Here is a 25,650-nt window from a genome sequence, read left to right as displayed (position 1 = left end):
CCCGGTTCATACTAGAGACCGATAGGATGGACGGGGAGGTTGGAGCCGTGGATCTTCAGGCATCTCTTGCTGGGTGGGAATGGGTCTCTTCTGCGCAGCTTTGATCCCCAAAGCCACTGCGCTTGGGGGCTGGGTAGAGCCGGGGACAGCTGGGAGCACAGAACAAGCTCACTCAGTGGGTCAGTGAGGATGGCTGGTGGCCACTCATTCCTGCCCTCAGGATAATTTACATTATACTTTCACTTTGTACCAATGAAACTCCCGAGGTATTTCCAACATTAACGATGTATTTCTTTGCAAAATTTAAGGAGAACACGAGAGGGAACTTCTTCACACAGAGGGTAGTGAGAATGTGGGACGAGCTGCCAGTGAAAGTGGGGGATGCAGGTTCGATTTCAACTTTTAAGTGGAAGTACATGAATGGGAGGGATATAGAGGGCTAGGGCCTAGGTCCAGGTCAACGGCACTAGGCAGCACAACCACTTGACATGGATTAGATGGACCGAAGGGCTTGCTTCTTTGACATAATGGTCTATGACTCAAGGTCTTCCAGTATTGTGATCAAGGACAGTCAATGAATGGGCCTGAAGAAGGGTTTCAGCCCAAAACTTTATCCGTTTATTCCTTTCCATAGATGCTGCCTGACCACAAGGAGGCGGGGCTAAGATGTCGCCAGAGGGCTCATCTGCAAAACAGCTTAATTTCTCCTCTTTAATGTCTCTTTTTCCCTTTTCAAGGTGGATGGGAGTCTGTGATTCTCAGCTGCACTCAAACTGGGGTTCTTTACCGCTTCCAGAGCTCACTGGTCAGCTGTTTTCCATATTCCCAGGGTGCTACCTGAAAGACGTGCATCTTTGGGGTGAGGCGCCGCAGCCCTGGGACGAACCGATTCCATGCTAGTGTCGCCAACTGAGGTGCCGCGGGAGAACTGGACGTTGCATTGTGACAGTGGACGAGGCTGTCAGAGGCCTTTGTGCTCAGGCAGTCGCTCTCTCTCTCTTACCTTCGATGGTGGGCGAGAATTTGCTGGCGATTCTTGAGTGGAAAGACTTGGAATAAAAGAGACCCAGCAGACTGTAACATCGCAATCAGCGAGCTGTTTTGTTTTGTTGGTCTCCCCTCTCGCCGTGAAAGGGTGACAACTCTGTCCTTTGTTAGTGAGAGAGAAAGAGAGTCTTTGGTATGTTGAATTGTTGGGTGTACAATAGTTTTTGTTGGACTGCAGATCATGGTCTCTCTTTGGTGGGTGATGGGTGCTGAAGTGAGTGGTGAGGGGGAAGGGAGGGTCGATACTCTGCTGCTGCTTGGGGGGAGAGGGGGGTTTGGGGTTCTAATATTTTTCTATCATTCATTCTTTGGCATTTTTCCTTCTGTTTTCATGCATGTCTGTGAAGAGTAAGAACTTCAGGTTGTATACCGTATACATTCTCTGATATTAAATGGAGCCATTAAAAAGCATTGAACCTGTTGAGTTCCTCCAGTGTTTTGTGCGTGTTGTAATCAATGAACTCCCCACCCAGACTTATTATCCTGCCTGACCCACACAACTTGCAATATTTCTAATCACAAACAAAACTCTGCAATCTCCGTGAAGAAACTGAAAAAAAAATCAAAAACATTAGGTCAACTTGGATTTCCATTGTTTGGGTTGTTGGTCGCATTAGGGTAAGGGAACACATAAGAGGCCAGAACTGGCAGAGTATAGTTGGGTCGGTATGAAGAGGTAAATCCCTTATTTCGGGTGAACAAAACTATTGGAGAGGTTGCACTGGTAGTGATAGCCTTGATGTAAAATGTGATCTCTGACATAAATCACAATAGGTAAAACACTATCATTATTTAAAGGGTGTCACTCTTCCTGCCTTTTCCCCTGTTGTCCACTCTCCTCTCCTGTCGGATTCCTTCTTCCTCAGCCTTTTACCTTTTCAACCTATCACCACCCAGCTTCTTACTTTATCCCCCCCTCCCCAACCCACCTTCTCCCTCGACTGTTTTCACCTATCACCTTCCAGTTTGTAATCCTTCCCTTTGTCCCACCTTTTTATTCTGGCTTCTGCCTCTTTCCTTCCCTGATGAAGGATCTTGGCTCAAAACATCAGCTCTTTATCCTCTTCCCTGACCTGCCATGTTTCCTCAGAATTTTGTGTGTTTTATTCTGGATTTCTAGCATCTGCAAAATCTCATGTTTTTGATATCTATTAAAACAAGTATTATTCTGAGCCACGTGAGGTGAGATTAAGAGAGAGGTTTGTGCAAATTTTAAAGAAAGCTTAGAGGAAGGGAACACACAAAATGCTGGAGGCACTCAGCAGGCCAGGCAGTATCCAAGGAAAAGAGTACAGTCCATGTTTCAGGCCGAGACCCTGAGACCTGCTGAAGGATCCCAGCCCAAAACTTCGACTGCACTCATTTCCATAGATGCTGCCTGGCCTGCTGAGTTCCTCCAGCATTTTGTGTGTGCTGTTTGGATTTCCAGCGTCTGCAGATTTTCTTTTGTTTGTTGTTAAAGGAAGGGAAGGAATCTTTGAAGTTTAGTAAGGGAATTCCATAGTTCCCTTAGCTGTCAATGATGGGGAACACACAAGAGGACAGAAGTGGGGGAGTGCAGAAGTCTCAGACAGCTGCCACCCCAGAGGAGGGAGGGGCAAGTGAATTGTGGAAAACAAACTGAGCAGAAGAAATTGTATTGTTGTATGAGAAGAGTGAGGGGATTTTATGTGATGCAGCTGTTCTGGATGAGCAGGTTCATGAAGATAGGCGATGCTGAAAACGCTTCCTCTTGTGGCAATCAGCACACCTTTGCTCTGCAAAGGCACACAGCGGGATAAACAATTTTTTCAGACTGGATCTCTGAAAACATGCAGATATAACAGATGTTGCAGATGGCTTAGGATCTCTCCTGGTGTTTCACCCTGAAGGCAAAACCTGGTGGACTTTCTGTAATGGCAACAGAACAAAGGAAGAAGGATCTCCTTGCGGCTGACTGACCTTTCTGTGAGGTCAATCCCAGTCTGAAACAGACTGCAGATCTGTGACCAGAGAGCAAAGCCACCTACTGGATTGATGAAATGCATAACAGGGCTATTAATAAACCTCACCTCCACACCCCCCACCCCGCCTCCAGCCTCCAGTTCGCCAATGGAAAAACCAGATCCCGATACATATTTTGTCCAAATATTTTATGGTATGGAGGATTTGGCACGCACAGTTACAACAGTCATGCTGGCAGCTGCCTGCCTCTGCCAAGACTCAAACCAACAGCCAGAGTGTGTGAAGTGAGAAAAATGTCTCAGCTGTTCTGACGCACTTCTGAGGAACTCCGAAAATAAAACTTCAGCACTTTGCGTCGCCTTACGGTGGGAGTCGGGGGATCCAAAAAACTTAAAAAGAGGGAGTTTGTCAGGTGAGTTCGTCATCTCTCAGTGGTTGCTGGGGAAGGCGGGAAGGAGGCAACAAAAATCTGCGGTAAGATTCGAGGTCTGGAAGCTTCAAGGGATAAAAGGATACAAAAATCTGCCTTAACTTGCTCTTTGCAGTCTGCACACTTGGTCATACTGAAGCAATTACAGATTCAGCTCAGGAACATATTGAACTGCGATTGAAGAAATGGTCTTCTTTCTAATTTTTAATCACTTCTCAGTGAAACGTGAACAATTCTTCTTTACAATTTCTAACCTGACATTTAGTTTTAATGGAAGGTTGTTTGAAATTCGGTCCATATCATATGGACTGCAGCTCCTGTTTAACCTGAACCTGACAGAGCAGACATTGCTTTTGCCAATAGTGCCCAGAAACATGTCACAGAGATTAGCAGTTATCTGAGATCCTTAGATTTCAGGCTGATCACTACGGTGAGAATATTGTTTTCTGTACTAGGTCTAAGGTTTGTAACCAACATGCTGCCAATATTCTTCCGATGGTAAGGGACACAGATTGAGGCACAGACAATGTTTTTTTCCCCATGTTTGAGATGTCTAATAGGAGAGAGTATGTACGTGGTTAAGGTGGGAGAAGATATGCAGGGCAAAGTTTTTTTACACAGCAGCTGGTGGATGCCTGAAGTACATTGCAAGGGTGGCAACGGAAGCAGGCACAGTAGAGATGTTTAAGAGGCTTTTAGATTGACGCATGCAGAGACTGGGGAATACGGCCCGCGTGCAGACAAAAGGAATTTGTGTTAGTAGCTTTAGCATAAGACTATGGGCCATTCTGTGCTCTACTGTTCTCTGTTTTCTGTTCTATGGGGAGGACTGGAGGCCATTCATTCCTTCAGCCTGCCTTGCCACTCAATAAGATCATGGCTGATCAGTATGTACCTTGTCTGTCTACCCGTGGTTCCTTAAGGGCATTATAGTAATGGGGATAAGCTCCCAATGGTGTGTGCCTCAAATAGCCTATGACAACCAAGTCCCTGGCCTTCACGTGAGGCTTAGCTACTAAGCCTGGTGGAACCATTTCTACTGACAGGAGAAAGGGCAAAGGCAGGTTACTGGTGCCTTAAAATAAGTCGCTTTGGTAGTTGGGGATCGTCAGCCATGGTTGGCAGCTCATCTAGAAGGAAAACTCTGATCTCAAATCTCCGCTGTCTTGCAGCTAGACCCCCTCATGGGGAAGGCGTCAGGAGTAAACCCTGAGGGAAAAGTCCAGAGCTGGAGTCCCTAAGGTAGTCCTACGTTGAGCTCAGCGCTGACTGGCAACTCCTGTGATGCTGCTGGTGCCAAACTGTATCGGTCTCTGCCGTTCCTTCGGGTTCATCAGATGCATGGAGAGGGGGAGCTTGTGACATGGGCAACAGCTTGCTCTCCATGTTGTACTGCCCTGGCTTGCATAGATAGCTAGGATGCAACATTCATGGTCAAACCTGACAACTCAGCCCTTGAAAAGTGTCGACCTGCACTGCACTCCATTGTGACGTTAACACTATATCTGCATTCTGTTACGGTTTTGCTTTTGTATCACACCGATGCAGTTATGTAGAGAATCATCTGTTTGAATGGCAGGCAGACAAAAGGCTTTTCATTGCACTTCAGTACATATGACTATGAAAAAAACAATGACCTTTTATCTTAACCATATTCATTGCTCCTTCCATGAATTTCTCTAGAAAATAACCTTGCAGACTCCAGATACCATTTATTACCGGGCTGGGAGAGAATTCCACACTTCTACTACACTTTATGTGAGGAGGAGTTTCCAAACTCCACTTCTGAATGGTTGAATTGATTGTTAGGGTCATATTTCTCCATCGAAGTTATAGAATCATGGAGTCATACCACAGAGAAATAGGGCTTTTCTCCAAACTGGCCCATGCCGACCATGATGTCCACCTTAGTTAGTCCTATTTGGCCCATGTCCCTCTAAACATCCCAATAGCCTGTCCTGGTCCAGTCACATTGATGTCACAGCCAAGGAAGCACACTGACACCTCTATTTCCTCACAAGGCTAAAGAAATTCAGCACGTCCTCACCGACCCTGAGCAATTTTTTATCAATACTCTGTAGAAGTCATTGGGTGGCAGGGTGGAATACATCTCTACCAAAGGAGGTGTAAGACACTCCATCCCTCCACTATCCAGCAGGTCACCCTTGGCCAAGGTGTAGCACCTGCTTAGCTCCTCGATCAGGGTCACGCAAAGCCAAGGGAGCAGGTGGTGGATGGTCGTATGAGCAGTCGGTGCATATCACAAGTCCTGTTTATGTGACCGCTGATGGCAGGAAGACAATCTCTGAAGAGTATTGATAATGGCTGGGATGACCCGTCTTGTAAAGACACTGCCCAGAAGGTGGCAATGGAAAACCACTTCTGTAGAAAAATTTGCCACGAGCAATATGGTCATGGATAGATCATGATCGCCCACGTCACACGACTCAGCACAAGATCGAACGAACGATGGTGTGCTGGCCTGAGTCCTGGTTACACCACATGGAGTACTGTGTCCAGTTCTGGTCGCCTCATTATAGGAAGGATGTGGAAGCTTTAGAAAAGTTGCAGAGGAGATTTACCAGGATGCTGCCTGTGTTAGAGAGCATATTTTATGAGGGAAGTTTGAGTGAGCTAGGGCTTTTAGAGAGAAGGAGGATGAGAAGTGACTTGATAGAGGGGTACACGATGATAAGAGGCATAAATCGAGTGGATAGCCAGAGACTTTTCCCCGGATGGAAATGGCTAATACAAGGGGGCATAACTTTAAGGTGATTGTACAGAGGGGATGTCAGGGGTAAGTTCTCTTCACACAAAGGGTGCTGAGTGCAAGGCAGCTATATTAGGGACATTTAAGAAACTCTTCGATGGGCACATGGATGAAAGATAAATGGAGGGCTATGTAGGAGGGAATGATTAGATTGATCTTAGAATAGGTAAAAAAATTAGCACCGCACCTGAGCTAAAGTCCTGTACTGTTCTATGAATGCATTTTATATTTATTACGAGATGGGGCATGGTAACAGGCCCTTCCAGTCTAACGAGTCAGTGCCCACTTACATACTGTGTACTAACATACAGATTCACTCTCATGCCTGCAAGTTCACACAAAGGAACACTGTGACGTTCCTTCAGGAACAGCAGTGTAATCTAAGCAACAGTGCAAGAATCTAATCCACCACTGAATCGCAGGGAACATCGTGGCTAGTTTGCCATAACAATGAGGCAGTGACACGAAAGTCTGGATTTGGGAATGTTGACTGAGGGATCAATATTGGCCAGGAGACCACTGGGATCTCTTTCCACTCTTCCTCAAGGTTATGCAACTGGACCGTCTATGACCTGTGGAAACCACAGAGGGCCTTGATGTACTGAGAAAAGTGTCCTTCTGACACTTCCTCAATGCCAGGTTATATTTTTATGCATGAGTCCCAGAACCTCTGACTCAAGGGATGAGAGCCCAAAACAAAAGGATGGAAGTCACCTGTACTGAAATCCCTTTACACAGGCAACCTGCGCTCTCCAGGACATGTTATGCCGAGACCCAGAAACAGCTCGGATATTAACTATTACTGTGTTCCTCTGTCAGTTGCTTTCAATGGCATTTCTGATGGGACAGTGCACACTGGGAATCTGGTAACAATGCTGAGAGGTACGGGGAGAGATGATACAGGCTGGCCCCAGCACACTGACGCTAAACAAGACAGTTCACTGTCTGTTTCAATGTTTCGATGTACATATGACAAACAAGTCTTTAGCTTTAGTGTAAAAGAACATATCGCCCAGTTTGCAATGAAAGAGAAGACTGGAAGCTCAGGCTGGCTGTCCGTTGCTGTAGGTTCACCGAGCCTGAAGATTAGATCGCAAACATTTCATCACCAGTTGAGGTGACATTATCACTGCACAACTGAGTGTTGTTTCCGCCGAGTGCTCGCGTTTATGTTGGGCCAACTTGTTCTGATTGGTCGGCTAATCTCCGCTGAGTCCCGGCCAAACGGAGACCCAGTCCCTTTCTTTCCTAAAAGATTTCAAGGTGATCTGCTGTTATGGTTGAGCTCCAGACACCAGAGTTACAGACTGAAGATTAAATCTTAGATATTTATCAAAAACCTGAAAAACCTCTGAAGAGTATTGATAATGGCTGGGGTCGCTGATCTTGTAAAGTCACTGTCCAGAAGAAGGCAATGGCAAACCACTTCTGCAGAAAATTTTGCCAAAGAACAGTCATGGTCATAGACCATGAACGCCCACATCACATGACATGGCAGATAATGATGATGATGATAGAAGTCTGGATGCATATAGCAACTGCTGTGCATGAGAACGCACGTAACTGCAGAGAATTGTGGAGACAGCTCTGCACTTCACAGGAAGCAGCCCCACTCCATGGATTCTGTTTATATTTCTCACTGCCTCAGTAAAGCAGATAGAATAATCAAAGGTCCCACCCACCCAGGATGTTCTTCCTTCTCCCCTCTCCCATTGGACAGAATCCTGAACATATGGACCACCAGGCTCAAGGATAGCTTCTGTGCCACTGTTACCAGACTCTCGAACGGACCTCTTGTATGGCCACAACTACCCATTACCTCAATCACTGAACTGCATTGTAAACACTTTAAACACTCTTTATACTGTTGCTTACATTGTAAATACATGGGGTATTTATGCATATCCATACCTTAACCTCTGCTTATTATTTATACAGAAATTACTCTTATAATTGTTGAATGTTGTTTTTCTCTCTTGCATGCTGTGCCAAGATACCTATCTACTGTGTATGTTAATCAAAATGGCTTCTTTGTTTTGTTAAGAGTAGGAATGCTTCTTTGTATGATAAGTGCTTTCTCTCGCAGTTGTTTAGCTTTAGACTTGCTGATATCGGGATTGTATTCATTTGTTGACCAATGGGGAATGTTATTTTGTCTTATGGGTCTAGGAGCGGGGGTTTCGCGGTCTTTTCAGGGGAGTCGGGAAGAAGACGTCGAGGAAGGTGGACGTGCGCTGCACTGCTCGGTCGACCACCCAGGTGGTCCCAGGTGCGAGGATGTGGAGGTCGGAGGAATGTGACGAGTGGTTGAATGGTTCGATGGTTGAGCTCCAACAATGTGCACTAATCTGACTGAACTTTGATAAGTTGGCGCCTTTTACTTTATTTACTTTTCCTTCATATATACTGTATCGCATAGTACTCTTTTAGTCTTAGTAAAATCTTTAAAGTGTATTCCATAACGGTATCTGGTGTGAGTTTGATATTGTGTGTGCGTGTGGCATAAAGTTGATTCTCACAGCACCTGCGTGTACGGGAGGTGGGGTTGGTGAGTGGCTGGATCTCCTTTTCCCCGAGACATGTACCACAGCCTGTTGGGGAAGTGTTACACCTAATAGATGTAAATGTACGTGCTGAATCAAGTCGATCCTTGATAAGATGGATTCTTGGCCTCACAATCTACCTCATTATGATTCTGTAGTTTATCACTTACCCACACTACACTTTTGATAGCTTTTACACTTTATTCTACATTGTTACTGCTTTAGCTCGATGCACTGTAATGATCTGATTGGAACAAACAGTACGCAAGACGGCCTTTCATCTGACAAAAATAAACCAATACCAATACCTTTCCAATCCGAAATTCTCCAATTAGCAAGAAAAGGTCTTTTCAGATTGTTAATTCCTTTCAGAATCCTAAAAGAACTCCAATCAAATCAGTCCTTTAACATTCCAATTCAATAAAATTGAATTGCCTAATTGCCAATCCCTTCAAATCAAACCTTGCAACTTTGTGCCTCAATTTGCAAATTCGACACATCTTCTGAAGAACTGGAAATAACAGATAGTTAAGCCTATGTCTTAATTCCAGCACCACAGTCCTGTAACAGACTTTGACTCTTTGTACCTCCATGATCTTAGGAGAGCCTTGTCGTCCGAGTGTTCCAAGAATCAGGCCCCACATCTTTGCCTTTGCTGCCGTCGCTATGGCATCCTTTCTGATCTCCTGCATCGTCATGTGATCGTAGTACTCACGGGAGAGGACTTTGCTGTAGGGATCGTACCTGCGATATCAAAGAATACACTTTATTAGGAACACCTGTACACCTGCTCGTTAATGCAAATATTTAATCAGCCAATCATGTGGCAGCATCTCAGTGTATAAAAACATGCAGACATGGTCAACAGGTTGAGTTGTTGTTCAGACCAAACATCAGAGTGAAGAAGAAATGTGATCTAAATGACTTTGACCTTGGAATGATTGTTGGTGCCAGATGGGGTGGTTTGAGTATCTTAGAAACTTGATTTTCAGGCACAACAATCTCTAGACTTTACAGAGAACAGTGTAAAAGAACTATGGATCTCCAGTGAGTGGCAGTGCTGTGAGTGAAAACTCTGTGTTAATGAGGGAAGTCGGAGGAGAATGGCCAGACTGCTTCAAGCTGACAGGAAGGTGACAATAATTCAAATAACCTCAATATTATGTAGAAAAGCAACTCTGAACACTCAACACATCAAACCTTAAGGTGGATGGGCTGCAGCAGCAGAAGGCCATGAACATAGATTCAGTGGTACCTAATGAAGTGGCCACGGTGTGCACATACCATTGAGAGGCTGAGCAAGGTACTGAGGCCAGTTTGTTCAGAGTTGATCACATGAAGTGGAAAAACAGAAGCTTGTACATTTCCGTAAACCCTTTCACTGCTCAGGACAATCCCAAAGAGCTTTGCAGGCAATGAAATATTTCTGAATTATTGTAACGTATGGAACAGAACACAGACCAGTAGAGTGCAAGAACAGGCTCTTCGGCCTGCAATTATTGTGCCGACCATAATACCAAATTGAACTGATTCTAAACACAAGAGGTTCTGACGATGCCGGAAACCCAGAGCGATGCACGCACGCACACAAAATGCTGCAGGAACTCTGCAGGTCAGGCAGCATCTACGGAGGATGCTGAACAGTCGTCATTTCAGGAGGACACCCTTCATCAGGACTGAAAAACTAACTGCAAATGCCTAGACAGGATCTATAACCCTCTGCTCTCGGCACATTTACACGCCTGCTCAAATGGCTCCTGAACTCTGTTATTTCATCTGCAAAACAAGTCTTTAAGTTTATACTCAGGGAGTTTCCACTAGCACTTGTTTCGGTAATGTTGGTCAAGGGAAGATCTTGTGTGCTGTCCTTTGATGGGGTTGTGGGGTCTTTAAATTTGTGTAGGGTTGGCACACATGGCTTTTGTTCAGTGTGTAGCCCCACAGATGGTGGAATGCTCCCTCAATACATATCAAGGAAGTCTGGGATGGGGAACCAACTCTGGTTCTGCCAGCGATACTCAGAGACACAAGTCTTTTGGTGCCAGTCTGTCTTCCTTCCCACCAGGGACATGTATGGCTTCCACTCAATGCAGGACTAGAATGTGTTAAGTGGAGCATTGGCAGACTGCCTGGTAGTTCACAACAATAACAATAACTCATTTTTACGTAGCATCTTTATGGTAGCTGAATTGAATTTAAGAGCAGGGAGGTTATGCTGCAGCAGTACAGGATACTGGTGAGGCCGCACCTGGAGTACTGTGTGCAGTCCTGGTCTCCTTACTTGAGGAAGGGTATACTGGTTTTGGAGGCGGTGCAGAGGAGGTTCACCAGGTTGATCCCAGAGATGAGGGGTTAGACTGTGAGGACAGATTGACTTGCCTGGAACTGTACTTGCTGAAATCCAAAAGAATGAGAAGAGATCTTATAGAAACATATAAAATTATGAAAAGGATAAATAAGATAGAGGCAAAAAAGTTGCTTTCACTGGTAGGTGAGACTAGATCTAGGGGACATAGCCTCAAGATTTGGGGGAGTAGATTTAGGACGGAGATGAGGAGGAACTGCATTTCCAAGAGAGCGGTGAACCTGTGGAATTCTCTGCCCAATGCTGGCGCAACCGGCCGAGTTTCCGGCGCCTCGGCGCAGAGGCCTACCTCCCAAGCAGGTTCTGGCCCAGACTGTGGACATTGGGGGGTGTATCGCCGGTTCTGGGGGGGGGGGTTATGTGGCGACCCATTTCCTAGCGTATCCGAACCGACTCACAATTAGATAGCCTACGGGGGTTTGCGAGCACAGAGCTTTGGAGCCTCTGCGCCATGGGGGGGCCGGTTGACAGAGGCTTAAAAGTGAGGCTCAAGTTTTCGAATAAAGTTTTTTCCTTCGACTGCAGTTACCGACTCCGTGTCGTAATTTTAGCGCTGCGTGTAGCACACCGCTACACCCCTGACATCTCCTCTGTACCTACTTCCAAGCACCTTAAAACTATGCCCTCTTGTGCTAGCCATTTCAGCTCTGGGAAGAAAACCTCTGACTATCCACACAATCAATGCCTCTCATCATCTTGTACACCTCTATCAGGTCACCCCTCATCCTCCGTCGCTCCAAGGAGAAAAGGCAGAGTTCACTCAACCTATTCTCTTAAGGCATGTTCCCCAATCCAGGCAACACCCTTGTAAATCTCCTCTGCACCCTTTCTATGGATTCCACATCCTTCCTGTAGTGAGGCGACCAGAACTGAGCACAGTACTCCAAGATCTTGCATTTTATTGTTTACCCGAGCTACACTTTTTCAGTATCTATTACACTTCATTCTGAATTGTTATTGTTTTAGCTCAATGCACTGTGTAATGATTTGATCTGTATAAACAGTATACAAGACAAGCTTTTCACGGTATATGGGTACGTGTGACAATAATAAACCAATACCAATATCAACAACCAGAAAAATGTTGTTATGTTAATTCCCAGATAATTACTTCCAGTTGTCAGTGATGTTAAGTGCAGATAAAATTCAACATCAATTCACTTGCTATTATCTCAGCTAGCTACTTACATAGATCATGGGGATTTTTATTTTTAACTTTACAAATCCAGGCAGAGTTTATCTTCCTCTGCCATGGCCCCCACCCGCTCCCCCAGCAGAGTTTGATATTTACGGAATCGTTCCCCAAAAAAACTCTTGACCTGTAAACTCCTCTGCAGGAAAATCAAATTACAGGAAAACTGCTTCCATGGAGTAGGAAGATTGACGAGGTTGTTAAATGGGTGTATTAGCTTCCCACGTCCAGTCAGGGTGCCAGAACAAATATCTCGCGAAATCTAGAACAAATAACTTGAAAATTCAAAAGTTCAATGATCAATGTAAATCTATTATTAAAGTACGCACATGTCCCTATGCCTGCTGTCCTCACAAATACCTTGAGATTAATTTTCTTCCAGACTCACAACAGAATCAATGAAAATCTACACACAGATTGACAAACAGCCAATGTCCAAAACAAGATGCATGTGCAAATACGAAAAACCTGAAATAATGATAATAGTAAATCAGCATCATAATTATGCACCATGTCTTATTACGTGAGCGATCAGGGACTCATGACCATGATTGTTCTTGGCAAATCTTTCCACAGAAGTGGTTTGCCTTTGCCTTCTTCTGGGCAGTGTCTTTACAAAACGAGTGACACCAGCCGTTACCAATACTCTTCAGAGATATTCTGCCTGGTTTCAATGGTTGCATAACCAGGACTTGTGATATACACCGGCTGCTCATATGACCATCCACCACCTGCTCCTATGGCTTCATGTGACTCTGACCGGCAGGGTGGGGGGCTAAGCAGGTGCCACACCTCGCCCGAGGGTGACTTGCAGGCTAATGGAGGGAAGGAACACATTACATCTCCTTTGGTAGAGACGTATCTCCATCCCACCACCCACCCTAATAATAAAGAAACACCTAAATAAATAATACTGAGAACATGAGTTGCAGAGTCTTTAAAAGTGAATTCAGAGTCTGTGGAATCAGTTCAGTGTTGAGGTGAGTGAAGTTATCCACTCTGGTTCAGGAGCTTGATGGCTGAAGGGTAATAACTCTTCCTGAACCTGGTGGTATGGGACCGAAGGCTCCTGTTTCTTTCTCCTGGTAGCAGAAGTGAGAAGAGAGCACTAAATCCAGAATGCTGTCAAAATTTGATCCTCACTGCCCTCAACACAAGTTCTGTGATCCATGCTTCGGTTGAAGAAATCACTTTGTGGAGAGAACCAGCTGTAAAAAGATAATTACCAATGCATATCTGACCCAGTCTCCTCCCCGCCCGCTCTCCCTCCATTTTGCAGGGAAAGTGAGCTTGATATCATCAAGAATTCATTAAAATGGAAACAGGGAGCCGAGTATGAGTAACGAGCACTTACATCTTAACTGCACCTGCTACCCCATTCTCTGACTTGTAGTATTAAAGTGGTTTTCAAATAAATTATCCCCAGAAGTTAACAAGTAAGATATCAGAATCAGGTTTAATATCACCCGCACATGCCATGAAATTTGTTATGACTTTTAGATTTGATTCCAAGCTAAATGATGAGAAATTAAGGCAGGTGATAACAGCATAAAGCCAGAGTCGTACAGCACTATAATACAGAAAAAAGGCATTCGGCCCATCTAGTCCATCGACCTGCCATACTCTCCAACCCATGTACTTATTCAAACAGCAGGCTACCCCCAGCACAATCCCTTGCCCATGTTGGTTGTTGACGCAAACAGTGCATTTTTCATGATTTCAATGTGCACTGACAAATAAAGCTAATCATTCTTTTTTCTTTTCTTTCATAATGTGAATACGTTTCAGGACATCAAGTTCAAGTTTAATTGTCATGGATGCGGCCAAATGAAACAGCATTCCTCCACGGCCAAGGTACAAAACACTCTACCAAAGTGACTAAGTTCCTGGGTGTCATGTCCTGCAGATTGATGATGCACACGGTGTTGTCTTCAAGAAAAAGCCCAGGCAGTCATAGACAAACACATCTTTCCCTCTCTACCCCACTCCGCTTTTTGCAGAGATTGTTCCCTCTGTGACTGCCTGGTCCACACGTCCCTCCCCACAGATCTATCAACCTGGTATTTATCCCTGCAAGCGAAGTGCTACACCTGTCCCTACACCTCATCTCTTACCACCATTCAGGGCCCCAAACAGTCCTTCCAGGTGAGGCAACACTTCACTTGTGAGTCTGTTGGGGTAATCTATTGCATCCGGTGCTCCCGGTGCGGCCTCCTCTACATCGGCGAGACCTGACGCAGATTGGGGGACCGCTTCGTCGAGCACCTACGCTCCGTCAGCCACAACAGACAGGATCTCCCGGTTGCCACTCACTTCAACTCTGCTTCACATTCGGATATGTCCATACATGGCCTCCTCTACTGCCATGATGAGGCCAAACTCAGGTTGGAAGAGCAACACCTCATATACCGTCTGGGTAGTCTCCAGCCCCTTGGTATGAACATTGAATTCTCCAACTTCCGGTGATTCCCTTCCTCTCCCTTCCCCATCCCAGTTTCACTCTGCCTCCTCTTCCAGCTGCCTATCACCTCTCTCATGACTCTGCCTTCTTCCACTACACAGTTTCCCCTTACATTCCTTCTTCACCTTCCCTGCCTATCCCCTCCCCCACCCCTTGATCTTTCCTCTGATTGGTTTTTCACCTGGCGCCTACCAGCCTTCTCCTTCCCACCCTCCCCCCACCTTCTTTATAGGGCCCCTGCCGCCTCCCTCTTCAGTCCTGACGAAGGGCCTCGGCCCGAAATGTTGACTGTTAGTTTCCACGGATGCTGCCCGGCCTGCTGAGTTCCTCCAGCTTGTTGTACGTGTTGCTTTGACCCCAGCATCTGCAGTGTACTTTGTGTTTACGAGTTGTAGACAAACACAATCCAGCTTGTCTTCCCCCTAGCATATACTGGAGAGCAGTACTGATAGGAGGGGCCAGCCCCAACCCAGCATGGGCATCACGCCACACCACCTCTACTGTCTCTCCCTAGGCGGCTGCAACAGTCAAGCCCATGGCATGAGGCCCTGGTCCGTGCTACAACCAAGGCCACATGGCTTCCCTGCCATCAGTCTCACCAAAGAACCAGGAGCCAGACGCATACTCTACATTACCAAAGCCCAACAGGGTCTTGTGATCACAAGAAAAGCGTCCAAGGCACTTACACTGTTTGTTGAACTGCACACCACCTCTGACGCCTTCTTCCCTGGGTGGCTGAAATAGACTGCAACATGGTCCAGCTCCACTCATTAATGGGGTAGAGCTGCAGTACTCGATGTTCTTGATAATCAACAGTGTCTTGTGATCGTAATAAAGACATAAAGGACGAAGAATTACACCTCTGATTGGACCCAGAGAGGCCGCTGCACCTGAGTATGACACCATCTTATCAGATTGTTGTTTTCCTTAGTTTCCCATGACCTTCTGCATGGAAATACAGATGAAAATACTTCACTTAAGACCTTGGCCCTGTCCCATACTTCTACACCTAGATGTCCACACTGATCCTTAAGAGACCATTTTTCTCTCTCTAGTTATTCTGTTGCTCTTAGAGAATCTCTTAAAATCACCTTATCTGCCAAGGATATCTGATGTCTTCTCTTTGCCCTCCTGATTCCCTTATTAAGTGTACTTTACATCTCTCACACTCATTTCAAATGTGAAGTCAATGCTGCTTTTTAAAGTATGACATGAAGTGGCGAAAGAAACTGCAGTTTTTACACCCGTCAGAGCAGCCCTACCTCATTAAACAGGAAATACCACTTCAGTAATAGGCTCCATGCATCAAAACAGCAGGGCATTCAGTGTGAGGCCAATCTCTCTGGAGAATATACATCCTGTCCTCCTATTCTAGCTTGCAATTCTCATTGCACCAACAGTAATTAATGGACTGTTAATAAGATGCAGTCTTGTTCAAACACTCTCTCTTTCTCTCAGTTTAACAAAAAGATTCAGCAGATGCAGGAAACCTTGAGTAACACACACACAAAATGCTGAAGTGACCATAATATGATATGTTTTAATCTACAATTTGAGAAGGAGAAGGGAAAATCGGATGTGTCAGTATTACAGTTGAACAAAGGGAACTATGGAGCTATGAGGGAGGAGCTGGCCAAAGTTCAATGGAACAAAACCCTAGCAGGGAAGACAGTGGAACAACAATGGCAGGTATTTCTGGGAATAATGCAGAAGGTGCAGGATCGGTTCATTCCAAAGAGGAAGAAAGATCCTAAGGGAAGTAAGGGGTGGCCGTGGCTGACGAGGGAAGTAAAGGGCAGTGTAAAAATAAAAGAGAAGTATAACATAGCAAAGATGAGCGGGAAACCGGAGGACTGGGAAGCTTTTAAAGAGCCACAGAAGATAACAAAAAAGGCAATACGCCAAGAAAAAATGAGGTACGAAGGTAAACTAGCCGAGAATATAAAGGAGTATAGTAAAAGCTTCTTTAGGTATGTGAATCGCAAAAAAATAGTTAAGACCAAAATTGGGCCATTGAAGACAGAAACGGGTGAATTTATTATGGGGAACAAGGAAATGGCAGATGAGTTGAACAGGTACTTTGGATCTGTGTTCACTAGGGAAGACACAAACAATCTCTCAGATGTAATAGTGGCCAAAGGAACTCTGGTAAAGGATGAACTGAAGGAAATTTATATTAGGCAAGAAACGGTGTTGGGTAGACTGTTGAGTCTGAAGGCTGATAAGTCCCCGGGACCTGATGGTCTGCATCCCAGGGTACTTAAAGAGGTGGCTCTAGAAATCGTGGACGCATTGGTAATCATTTTCCAATGTTCTATAGATTCAGGAACATTGATTGGAGGGTGGGTAATGTTGTCCCACTTTTCAAGAAAAGAGGGAGAGAGAAAACAGGGAATTATAGACCGGTTAGCCTGACGTCAGTGGTGGGAAAGATGCTGGAGTCAATTATAAAAGAGGAAATTACAACACATTTGGATAGCAGTAGAAGGACCAGTCTGAATCAGCATGGATTTATAAAGGGAAAATCATGCTTGCCTAATCTGGAGTTTTTTGAGGATGTAACTATGAAAATGGACAAGGGAGAGCCAGTGGATGTAGTGTACCTGGACTTTCAGAAAGCTTTTGATAAAGTCCCACATAGGAGATTAGTGGGCAAAATTAGGGCACATGGTATTGGGGCCAGAGTACTGACATGGATTGAAAATTGGCTGGCTGACAGGAAACAAAGAGTAGTGATTAACGGGTCCCTTTCGGAATGGCAGGCTGTGACCAGTGGGGTACCGCAAGGTTTGGTGCTGGGACCGCAGCTGTTTACAATATACGTTAATGATTTAGATGAAGGGATGAAAAGTAACATTAGCAAATTTGCTGATGACACAAAGCTGGGTGGCAGTGTGAAATGTCAGGAGGATGTTATGAGAATGCAGGGGGACTTGGACAGGTTGGGTGAGTGGGCAAATGTATGACAGATGCAGCTTCATGTGGATAAATGTGAGGTTATCCACTTTGGTGGCAAGAACAGGAAGGCAGATTACTATCTAAATGGAGTCAAGTTAGGAAAAGGGGAAGTACAATGAGATCTAGGTGTTCTTGTACATCAGTCAATGAAAGCAAGCATGCTGGCACAGCAGGCAGTGAAGAAAGCTAATGGCATGCTGGCCTTTATAACAAGAGGAATTGGGTATAGGAGTAAAGAGGTCCTTCTGCAGCTGTACCGGGCCCTGGTGAGACCACACCTGGAGTATTGTGTGCAGTTTTGGTCTCCAAATTTGAGGAAGGACATTCTTGCTATTGAGGGAGTGCAGCGTAGGTTCACAAAGTTAATTCCCGGAATGGCGGGACTATTATATGTTGAAAAATTGGAGCGAATGGGCTTATATACACTGGAATTTAGAAGGATGAGAGGGGATCTGATTAAAACATATAAGATTATTAAGGGATTGGACACACTGGAGACAGGAAGCGTGTTCCCGCTGATGGGTGAGTCCAGAACTAGAGGCCACAGTTTAAGAATAAGGGGTAAGCCATTTAGAACAGAGATGCGGAAAAACTTTTTCACTCAGAGAGTGGTGGATATGTGGAATGCTCTGCCCCAGAAGGCAGTGGAGGCCAAGTCTCTGGATGCATTCAAAAAAGAGTCAGATAGAGCTCTTACAGATAGCGGGGTCAAGGGATATGGGGAGAGGGCAGGAACAGGGTACTGATTGTGTATGATCAGTCATGATCACAGTGAATGGCGGTGCTGGCTAGGAGGGCCAAATGGCCTACTCCTGCCCCTACTGTCTATTGTCTATTGAAGGAACTCAGCAAGTCAGGCATGAGGCCCGATGAAGGGTCTTGGCCCAAAACGTTGATGGTTTACTCCTCTCCACAGATGCTGCCTGCCTTACTGAGTTCTTCCAGTTAACCTACTAACCTGCACGGCTTTGGAATTTGGGAAAAAACCAGAGCACGTAGACGAAAGCTACACGTCAGGGGGGAGAATGTACAAACTTCTTACGGACATCAGCAGGAATTGAACCTGGGTCGCAGGCAGTGTAATAGTGTTAGGCTAATGTTGGTGTACTTGGGCAGTGAGAGTTGTTTGGGCTGGATGGGCCTGCACCATACTGTAAACAAATAGAAAGAACGACCCGACCATGTCTGTGCCAACCATGATGCCACTTTGTTAATGCCATCTGCCTGAACATTGACGGTCAAGCAAGTGGTCTACATCCCTCCACCTTCTGCTTGTTCATGTGGCTACTTACATGCCTCTTAATTGTTGCTACTTTAAATGCTTCCACCCCTTCCCCTGGTAGCACGTTCCATCCACCTAGCACTTCAAAGTGAACTTATTATCCAAGTACAGATATGCCCCCATATCCAACCCTGAGATTCATTTTTTTGCGGGCATACTCGATACATCCATAATAGAATAATAACTATAATAGGATCAGTGGAAGACTGCACCAACTTGGGCGTTCAACCAGTGTGCAAAGGATAACAAGCTGTGCAAATACAAAAGGAAAGCAATATTAATAATAATGAATAAATGAGCAATAAATATCAAGAACATGAGATGAAGAGTCCTTGAAAGTGGGTCCACAGGTTGTGGGAACAGTTCAGTGATGGGACAAGTGAAGTTATCCTCTCTGGTTCAACAGCCTGATGGTTGAGAGCTTCCTGAACCTGGTGGTGTGAGTCCTGAGGATCCTGGACCTTCTTCCCGATGGCAACAACGAGAAGAGAGCATGTCCTGGGCGGTGGGGGTCCCTGATAAAGGGCCCCAATAAAGTATGTCTATCTGTCTGATGGCTGCTGCTCTCTTCTAAGATAATGTTTCATGTAGATGTGCTCAATGGTGGGGAAGGCTTTACCCATGATGACCTGGGCCGTATCCAGTACTTTCTGCAGGATTTGCTGTTTAAGGGCATTGGTGTTTCCATACCCGGCTGTGATGCAGCCAGTCAATACACTCTCCACCATACATCTATGGGAGTTTGTCAAAACCTTCACAAACTTTTATATATTTTTAATATATATATTTCTTATTTATAGTTTTATTATAATGTATTGCAATGTACTGCTGCCATAAAATAACATATTTCATGACATATGCCAGTGATATTAACCCTGATTCTGAACTTGTCTAACACATCTCTTTTTTTAACTTCTTACCCCTCTAATACTTGACATTTCTACTCTGGGAAAAGGACTCTTGTCTACCTACCCAGTCTCTTCTTCTCATAATTTGATAAACTTCCATCAGGTGTCCCCTCAGCCTCCGATGCCCCAGAGAAAACAATCCAAGTTTTTCCAACTTCCACTTGTAGCCAACGTACACTTTGGTGGAATCATAGACCGCCTACAGTAAATATTTAAAACCACTGGAGAAGCCTCAGCAATTCTGTCTCTTCAAAATGCTCCAAATGAATTAGTGGGATAGATGAACCAGAGTCAGAATCTTCTTTGGGTAGAAGTCTCCAGTATCGAGTGTCTGACATTCCAGCAGGACCAGATCATCAATGCTAGGATTGATTACAAGAATCCGAATCATCACTGACTTACATGGCATGAATTTTGTTGTCTTGTGGCAGCAGTACAGTGGAAAGACATACAAATTATGTACATTACATTTTTAAAAAGTGGAAAATAACATTAAGGAGGTGGTGTTCAAGAGTTAATGGACTGTTCAGAAATCTGATAGTGGAGAGTAAGAAGCTGTTCCTGATTTGTTGAGTCTGGCTCCTGCACCTCCATCCTGATGGTCAGGCCATAAGACACTGGAGCAGAATTAGGCCACTCAGCCCATCAAGTTGGTTCTGATATCCCATCATGCTGATTCATTATCCTTCCTAACCCCATTCACCTGCCTCTTCCCATAACCTTTGACACCCTGACTAACCACAAAACCTGTCAACCTCTGCTTTAAGTATGTTTAATGACTTGGCTTCCACAGCCATCCATGGCAATGAGTCCCACAGATTCACCATGCTTGCCTGAAGAAATTCTTCTTCACTTCTGTTCTAAATGGATGTCCATCTATTCTGAGTCTGTGACCTCTGGTCCTAGACTCCCCCACTATCCGAACATCTACACTATCCAGGCCTTTCAATATTCAATAGGTTTCGATGAGCTCACCCCATCATTCTTCTAAACTCCAGCAAGTACAGGTCCAGAGCCAACAAATGCTCCTCATATATTATCCCTTTCACTCCCAGAATAATTTTTGTGAATTTCCTCTGCACCCTCTCCAGGACAACGCATCTTTTCTTCGATAAGAGTGCCAAAACTGCTCACAATACTCCAAGTGTCCTCTGACTCAATGCCTTATAAAGACTCAGCATCACTTCCTTGCTCTTATATTCTAAGCTTCTTCAAATGAATGTTAACGTTTGCCAGTTTTACCACTGACTGAACCTGCAATTTAACCCTTAGAAAATTCTGCACAAGGATTCCGTCCCTTTGTACCTCTGACTTTTGAATTTTCTTGTTTCTTCTGTGCCTTTTTCCCTGCTACTGAAGTGTATCACCATTCATTTCCTGACACGGTATTCCATCTGCTACTTTGCCCATTATCCCAATCTTGTCCAAGTTCTTCTGCAGACTCCCTGCTTCCTCAGCACTACCTGCCCCTCGACCTATCGTTGTATGGTCTGCAAACCTGTCCACAAAGCCACCAGTTCCATCAACCAAAGTGTTGACATATAATGTGAACAGAAGCAGTCCCAATGCTAATGCCTGCGGAACTCCACTTGTCACTGGCAGCCAACCAGAACAGGCCCCTTTTACTCAGACTTGGTAGTAACGAGAAAAGGGCATGTCCCGAGGTTGAGGGTCCTTGGCGAAGGATGCCACCTCTTGTGGCGAGGAGGCTGGTGAGTCTACAACCCTCTGCAGTCTCCCGTGATCCTGTGCATTGAAGGCTTCATACCAGGTGAGGATGTAACCAATCAGAACTCTATGATTCCATGACTTAGTAACTCTTTGAAAATTTAAAAATCTAATAAAGAACTCCCTTTTGCTGTATTCAGTAGTAGAACATAACCAGTAATTCTGCTATTGAGTGCCTTGCTACAATCCCTGGAATTATCTAGGTCGGGGGTCGGCAACCCGCGGCTCCGGAGCCACATGTGGCTCTTTTACGTCTGTGCTGCGGCTCCCTGTTGCTTTGGGAAATAATTGGTTGTGGCGACCCTTTTCCTGGCACATCCGAACCGACTCACAATTAGATAGCCTACGGGGTTTTGCAAGCACAGAGCTTTGGAGCCTCTGCGCCATGGGGGAGGGGGGGGCAGGTTGAGGGAGGCTTAAAAGTGAGGCTGAAGATTTCGAATAAAGTTTTTTCCTTCGACTGCAGTTACCGACTCCGTGTCGTAATTTTAGCGCTGCGTGTAGCACACCGCTACATGGTCAGTATTTAATTAAAATGTATTTTATGTTAGTTTGTTAGTTTTTGAAATGTAAATCTAAATTTGAAGATTATGGTGATCTTGTACAATCTAAATAAGACGTCGTGGCGACCCATTTCCTGACACATCCGAACCGGCTCACAATTAGCCAGCGTTCAGGCTAAGGGAGATAGCCTACGGGGGTTTGTGAGTACGTGTCTTTTGCAGCATCCGCGCCCATGGGGGGCGGGTTGAGGGAGGCTTAAAAGCAAGGCTGTTTAGTTCGAATAAAGCTATCTTTGACTGCAGTTTACTGACTGCGTGTAGCACACCGCTACAACGTGTTTTTATCGCTGGCTGTCCAGAGGGGAGGTGCTGAAACGCTTTGTCGCGTGTCTGGAAGAAGTGAAAACTTTCCTGGGCAGCAAAGGGCTTACCTTTCCTGAGCTGGAACAGCCAGAGTGGCTGGAAAAGCTACACTTCATGGTAGACATGACAGCGCACCTGAACACGCTGAACACAGCTCTTCAGGGGAAAGGACGTACAGCCCTGCACATGTTGGAGGATGTTTTGGCACTCGAGCGCAAGTTGACGTTGCTTGCCAGAGATTTACAGAAAGGCACATTGTCTCACTTCCCCAATTTGAGAGAGTTCAAACAAGGTCACGACATGATAAATTCGGGGTATTTACATTCTGCAATCATCGCAATGCAAACATCGTTTGGGAAACGCTTCTGTGAGTTCAGAGAGGAAAAAAACACATTATCCTTCCCGGTCACTCCCCTAAGCATCGATCCATCCCTACTGAATACGACTGCATTGTCAGGTGTGAGTCAACCTGAAAAAGTATGATAAATATTTTAATTGCCTATTATTTTACGTATATTCATATGTTTTCATTGTTCAGTGAAATAGTCCTTTTATTTTTCAGGTTGACAGCTGGCTGACGTTATTTTTGGTTTGCTGCTGGCGGCAAATTTAAGTTTGGCGTTTTTCATAAATAAAAGAAGGACTCAAATAGCCGTTGAGTATTTTACTTAAAAGTAACCTTCAACCCAACGTCTTTTTTTCGGAGTTCAAAATGTTTTTGTTGCATGCAGAAATGTAATTTCGTTTTCTCTGCAGGAGTTCATCAATTTCATAAATGCAACACATTATAGTTTGTTTATACATAGCATAAAGGCAAAACAAAACGTTGTATGCAGTGTTATTTCATTTTAAATGTCAAACGGGTTTTGCGGCTCCCAGTGTTTTCTTTTCTGTGGGAAACGGGTCCAAATGGCTCTTTCAGTGGTAAAGGTTGCTGACCCCTGATCTAGGTGAATCCAGGCCGAGTCACAGAGGTGGGGAGGACGTTTCCTCTAGTGGAAGAGTCCAAGACTGGAGGGCACAGCCTCAGAATACACTTCAGGCCGAGATCTACCAACAGGACTGCAAAGAAAGGGCGGGCAGAATCCAGAATGGGGTAGGAGTACAAGCTGTCTTACTCCTACCAGCTAGGCTCTTGGCCTGAAACATCAGCTTTATTCCCCTCCTTTTGGGTGGTGGTGCACAGATACGTCTCTACCATAGGAGGTGTAAGGTGCTCCTTCCCTCTGATAGCCTGCAGGTCATCCTTGGGCAAGGAGTAGCACCCCCCCACCCCCGATCAGGGTCATGTGGAGCCATGGGAGGTGGCGGTGGACGGTTGTATGAGCAGCTGGTGCAGATCACAAGTCCTGGTTATGCGACTACTGTTGCCAGGCAATCTCTGAGGAGTATTGATAATGGCTGGGCTTGCCGGTCTTGTAAAAACACTGCCCAGAAGAAAGCAATGGTAAGCTACTTCTGGCAGAAGAATTTGCCAAGAAATGTGGTCAGGGAAAGACCATGCATCAGACAACTCGCCACAAAATGGTAAAGATGATTCCCCTCTTTAGATGCTGCCTGACTAGCATTTTGTGTGTGAGCTCTGGATTGCAGAGTGCAGAATCTGCAGAATCTCTTGCGTTTGCCTCTATCATCCTGGATGCACGCACTCATGCAGACCTCATGCCGTGTAGTACTTTAATATTTATCTCACAGATGTCCAGCCTTGTCTCATTTCAATGACTGCTATTATCACCCCGTTCCTCCACTGCAAGGAGTCCTATATCCGTAAGATATACGATGCCCTATATACGTCTGAATGTGCTGCTCTGTACACTTAACTCTCTCCCCATATGATGGAAACAAAGAACAATTTACAAAGTTCCATTACAATAAAATATTAACACTGACGGGAGTCATTAAAACCCCAGGAAAATGATGAAGAGCTGATGCTCCTTTTTCCTAATTAACTCCACTCTAATGACTTTTTAGAGGGAAAACTAATTTTTTTAAGTATAAAAATGTAATTGCTCTTTGAGTTGTATAATTTACCAAAATAACCTAGATAATTCAGTCACTGAACCACACCTTGGGAGCCACATCCCTACCCTTGTCACCTTTTAGCTTATCCCTTGACCCACGCAATACAAACGTGAATTGTGACATCATTTAATGGTCACTGAATTTGTAGTGAGAGAGAGAGAGAGGAGGGAGGGAAAGAGAGAGGGGACAGAGAGGAAGGAGGGAGAGATGAAGGCAATAGAGAAATAGAGGTACAGAAGGTGATAGAGAGGGAGAGGGAGAGAGAGGGGGCGAGGGAGAGATGAAGGCAACAGGGAGAGCGAGGGAGAGAGAGGGAAAGAGAGAAAGGAGGAAGAGAAAGAGAGATGGGAGGAGAGGACGAACAGAAAGAGAGAGGGCAGGAAAGGGACAGAGAGATGAAGGCAATAAAGAGGGAGAGGATAGAAGGCAAGAGGGCGAGGAGGGGAGATGAAGGTGATGGAGAAGGAGAGAGGGAGAGGAAGAGAGAGGGAGAGAGAGAGAGAAAAAAAGAGAGTGAGCTTGGCAGAAAAGCAGGAGGATTGCTGACAGACTCAGAAGGGTACAACTTACAAAGGTAATGGAGCACTCAGAGAATTGCATCTAGTTTTGGTCACTTTGCTATAGGAAAGGTATAGGAGGGATGCCAGAGGTAGATTTTTCTACATGGAGAATAGTGGTGTATTACGGACATTTAAGAGACTCTCAGAGAGGCACATGAATGAAAGAAAAATTGGGGGCTTTATGGGAGGGAAGCATTAGTTTGATAGGGTTAAAAGGTTGAACTGATTGCTGGTGCCAGACAGGGTGGTTTGAGTATCTCAGAAAATGCTGATCTCCTGGGATTTTCACACATAACAGTCTCTAGAGTTCACAGAGAATGGTGTGAAAAAAAAAATCATTCAGTGATCTGCAGTTCTGTGGCAGAAAGTGGCTTGTTAATGAGAGAGGTCAGGGGAGAGTAGCCAAACGGGTTCCAGGACACATATACAGAAAGGACCAACAATTTAATAAAGGATCCCACCCATTCTGGTTACGAACTATTTGTCTCACTCCCATCTGGGAAGAGACTATGCAACATTCACACCGAGACCACCAGATTCCAGGAACAGTTTCTTTCCCCGAGCCATTAGACTG

The 25,650-nt window shown here is 45.1% G+C and overlaps 1 protein-coding gene across 2 annotated transcripts in view; it reads right to left on the bottom strand.

Moving 5' to 3' along the window:
- The window catches only part of dph1 (diphthamide biosynthesis 1), an 808,652-nt gene that overhangs the window by 162,181 nt on the left and 620,821 nt on the right, over window positions 1-25,650 (bottom strand). For both annotated transcript variants that reach the window (XM_059973587.1, XM_059973586.1), the window contains one exon: window positions 9,322-9,478. In XM_059973587.1, the coding sequence (XP_059829570.1) occupies window positions 9,322-9,478 (157 nt within the window). The remainder of the gene's footprint in view (window positions 1-9,321; window positions 9,479-25,650) is intronic.

The sequence above is a fragment of the Hypanus sabinus genome, chromosome 6, assembly GCF_030144855.1.
Source record: "Hypanus sabinus isolate sHypSab1 chromosome 6, sHypSab1.hap1, whole genome shotgun sequence".
Lineage (NCBI taxonomy): Eukaryota > Metazoa > Chordata > Chondrichthyes > Myliobatiformes > Dasyatidae > Hypanus > Hypanus sabinus.
The sequence above is the reverse complement of the archived record's forward strand: the minus strand, read 5'-3'. Positions and strand labels throughout refer to the sequence as shown.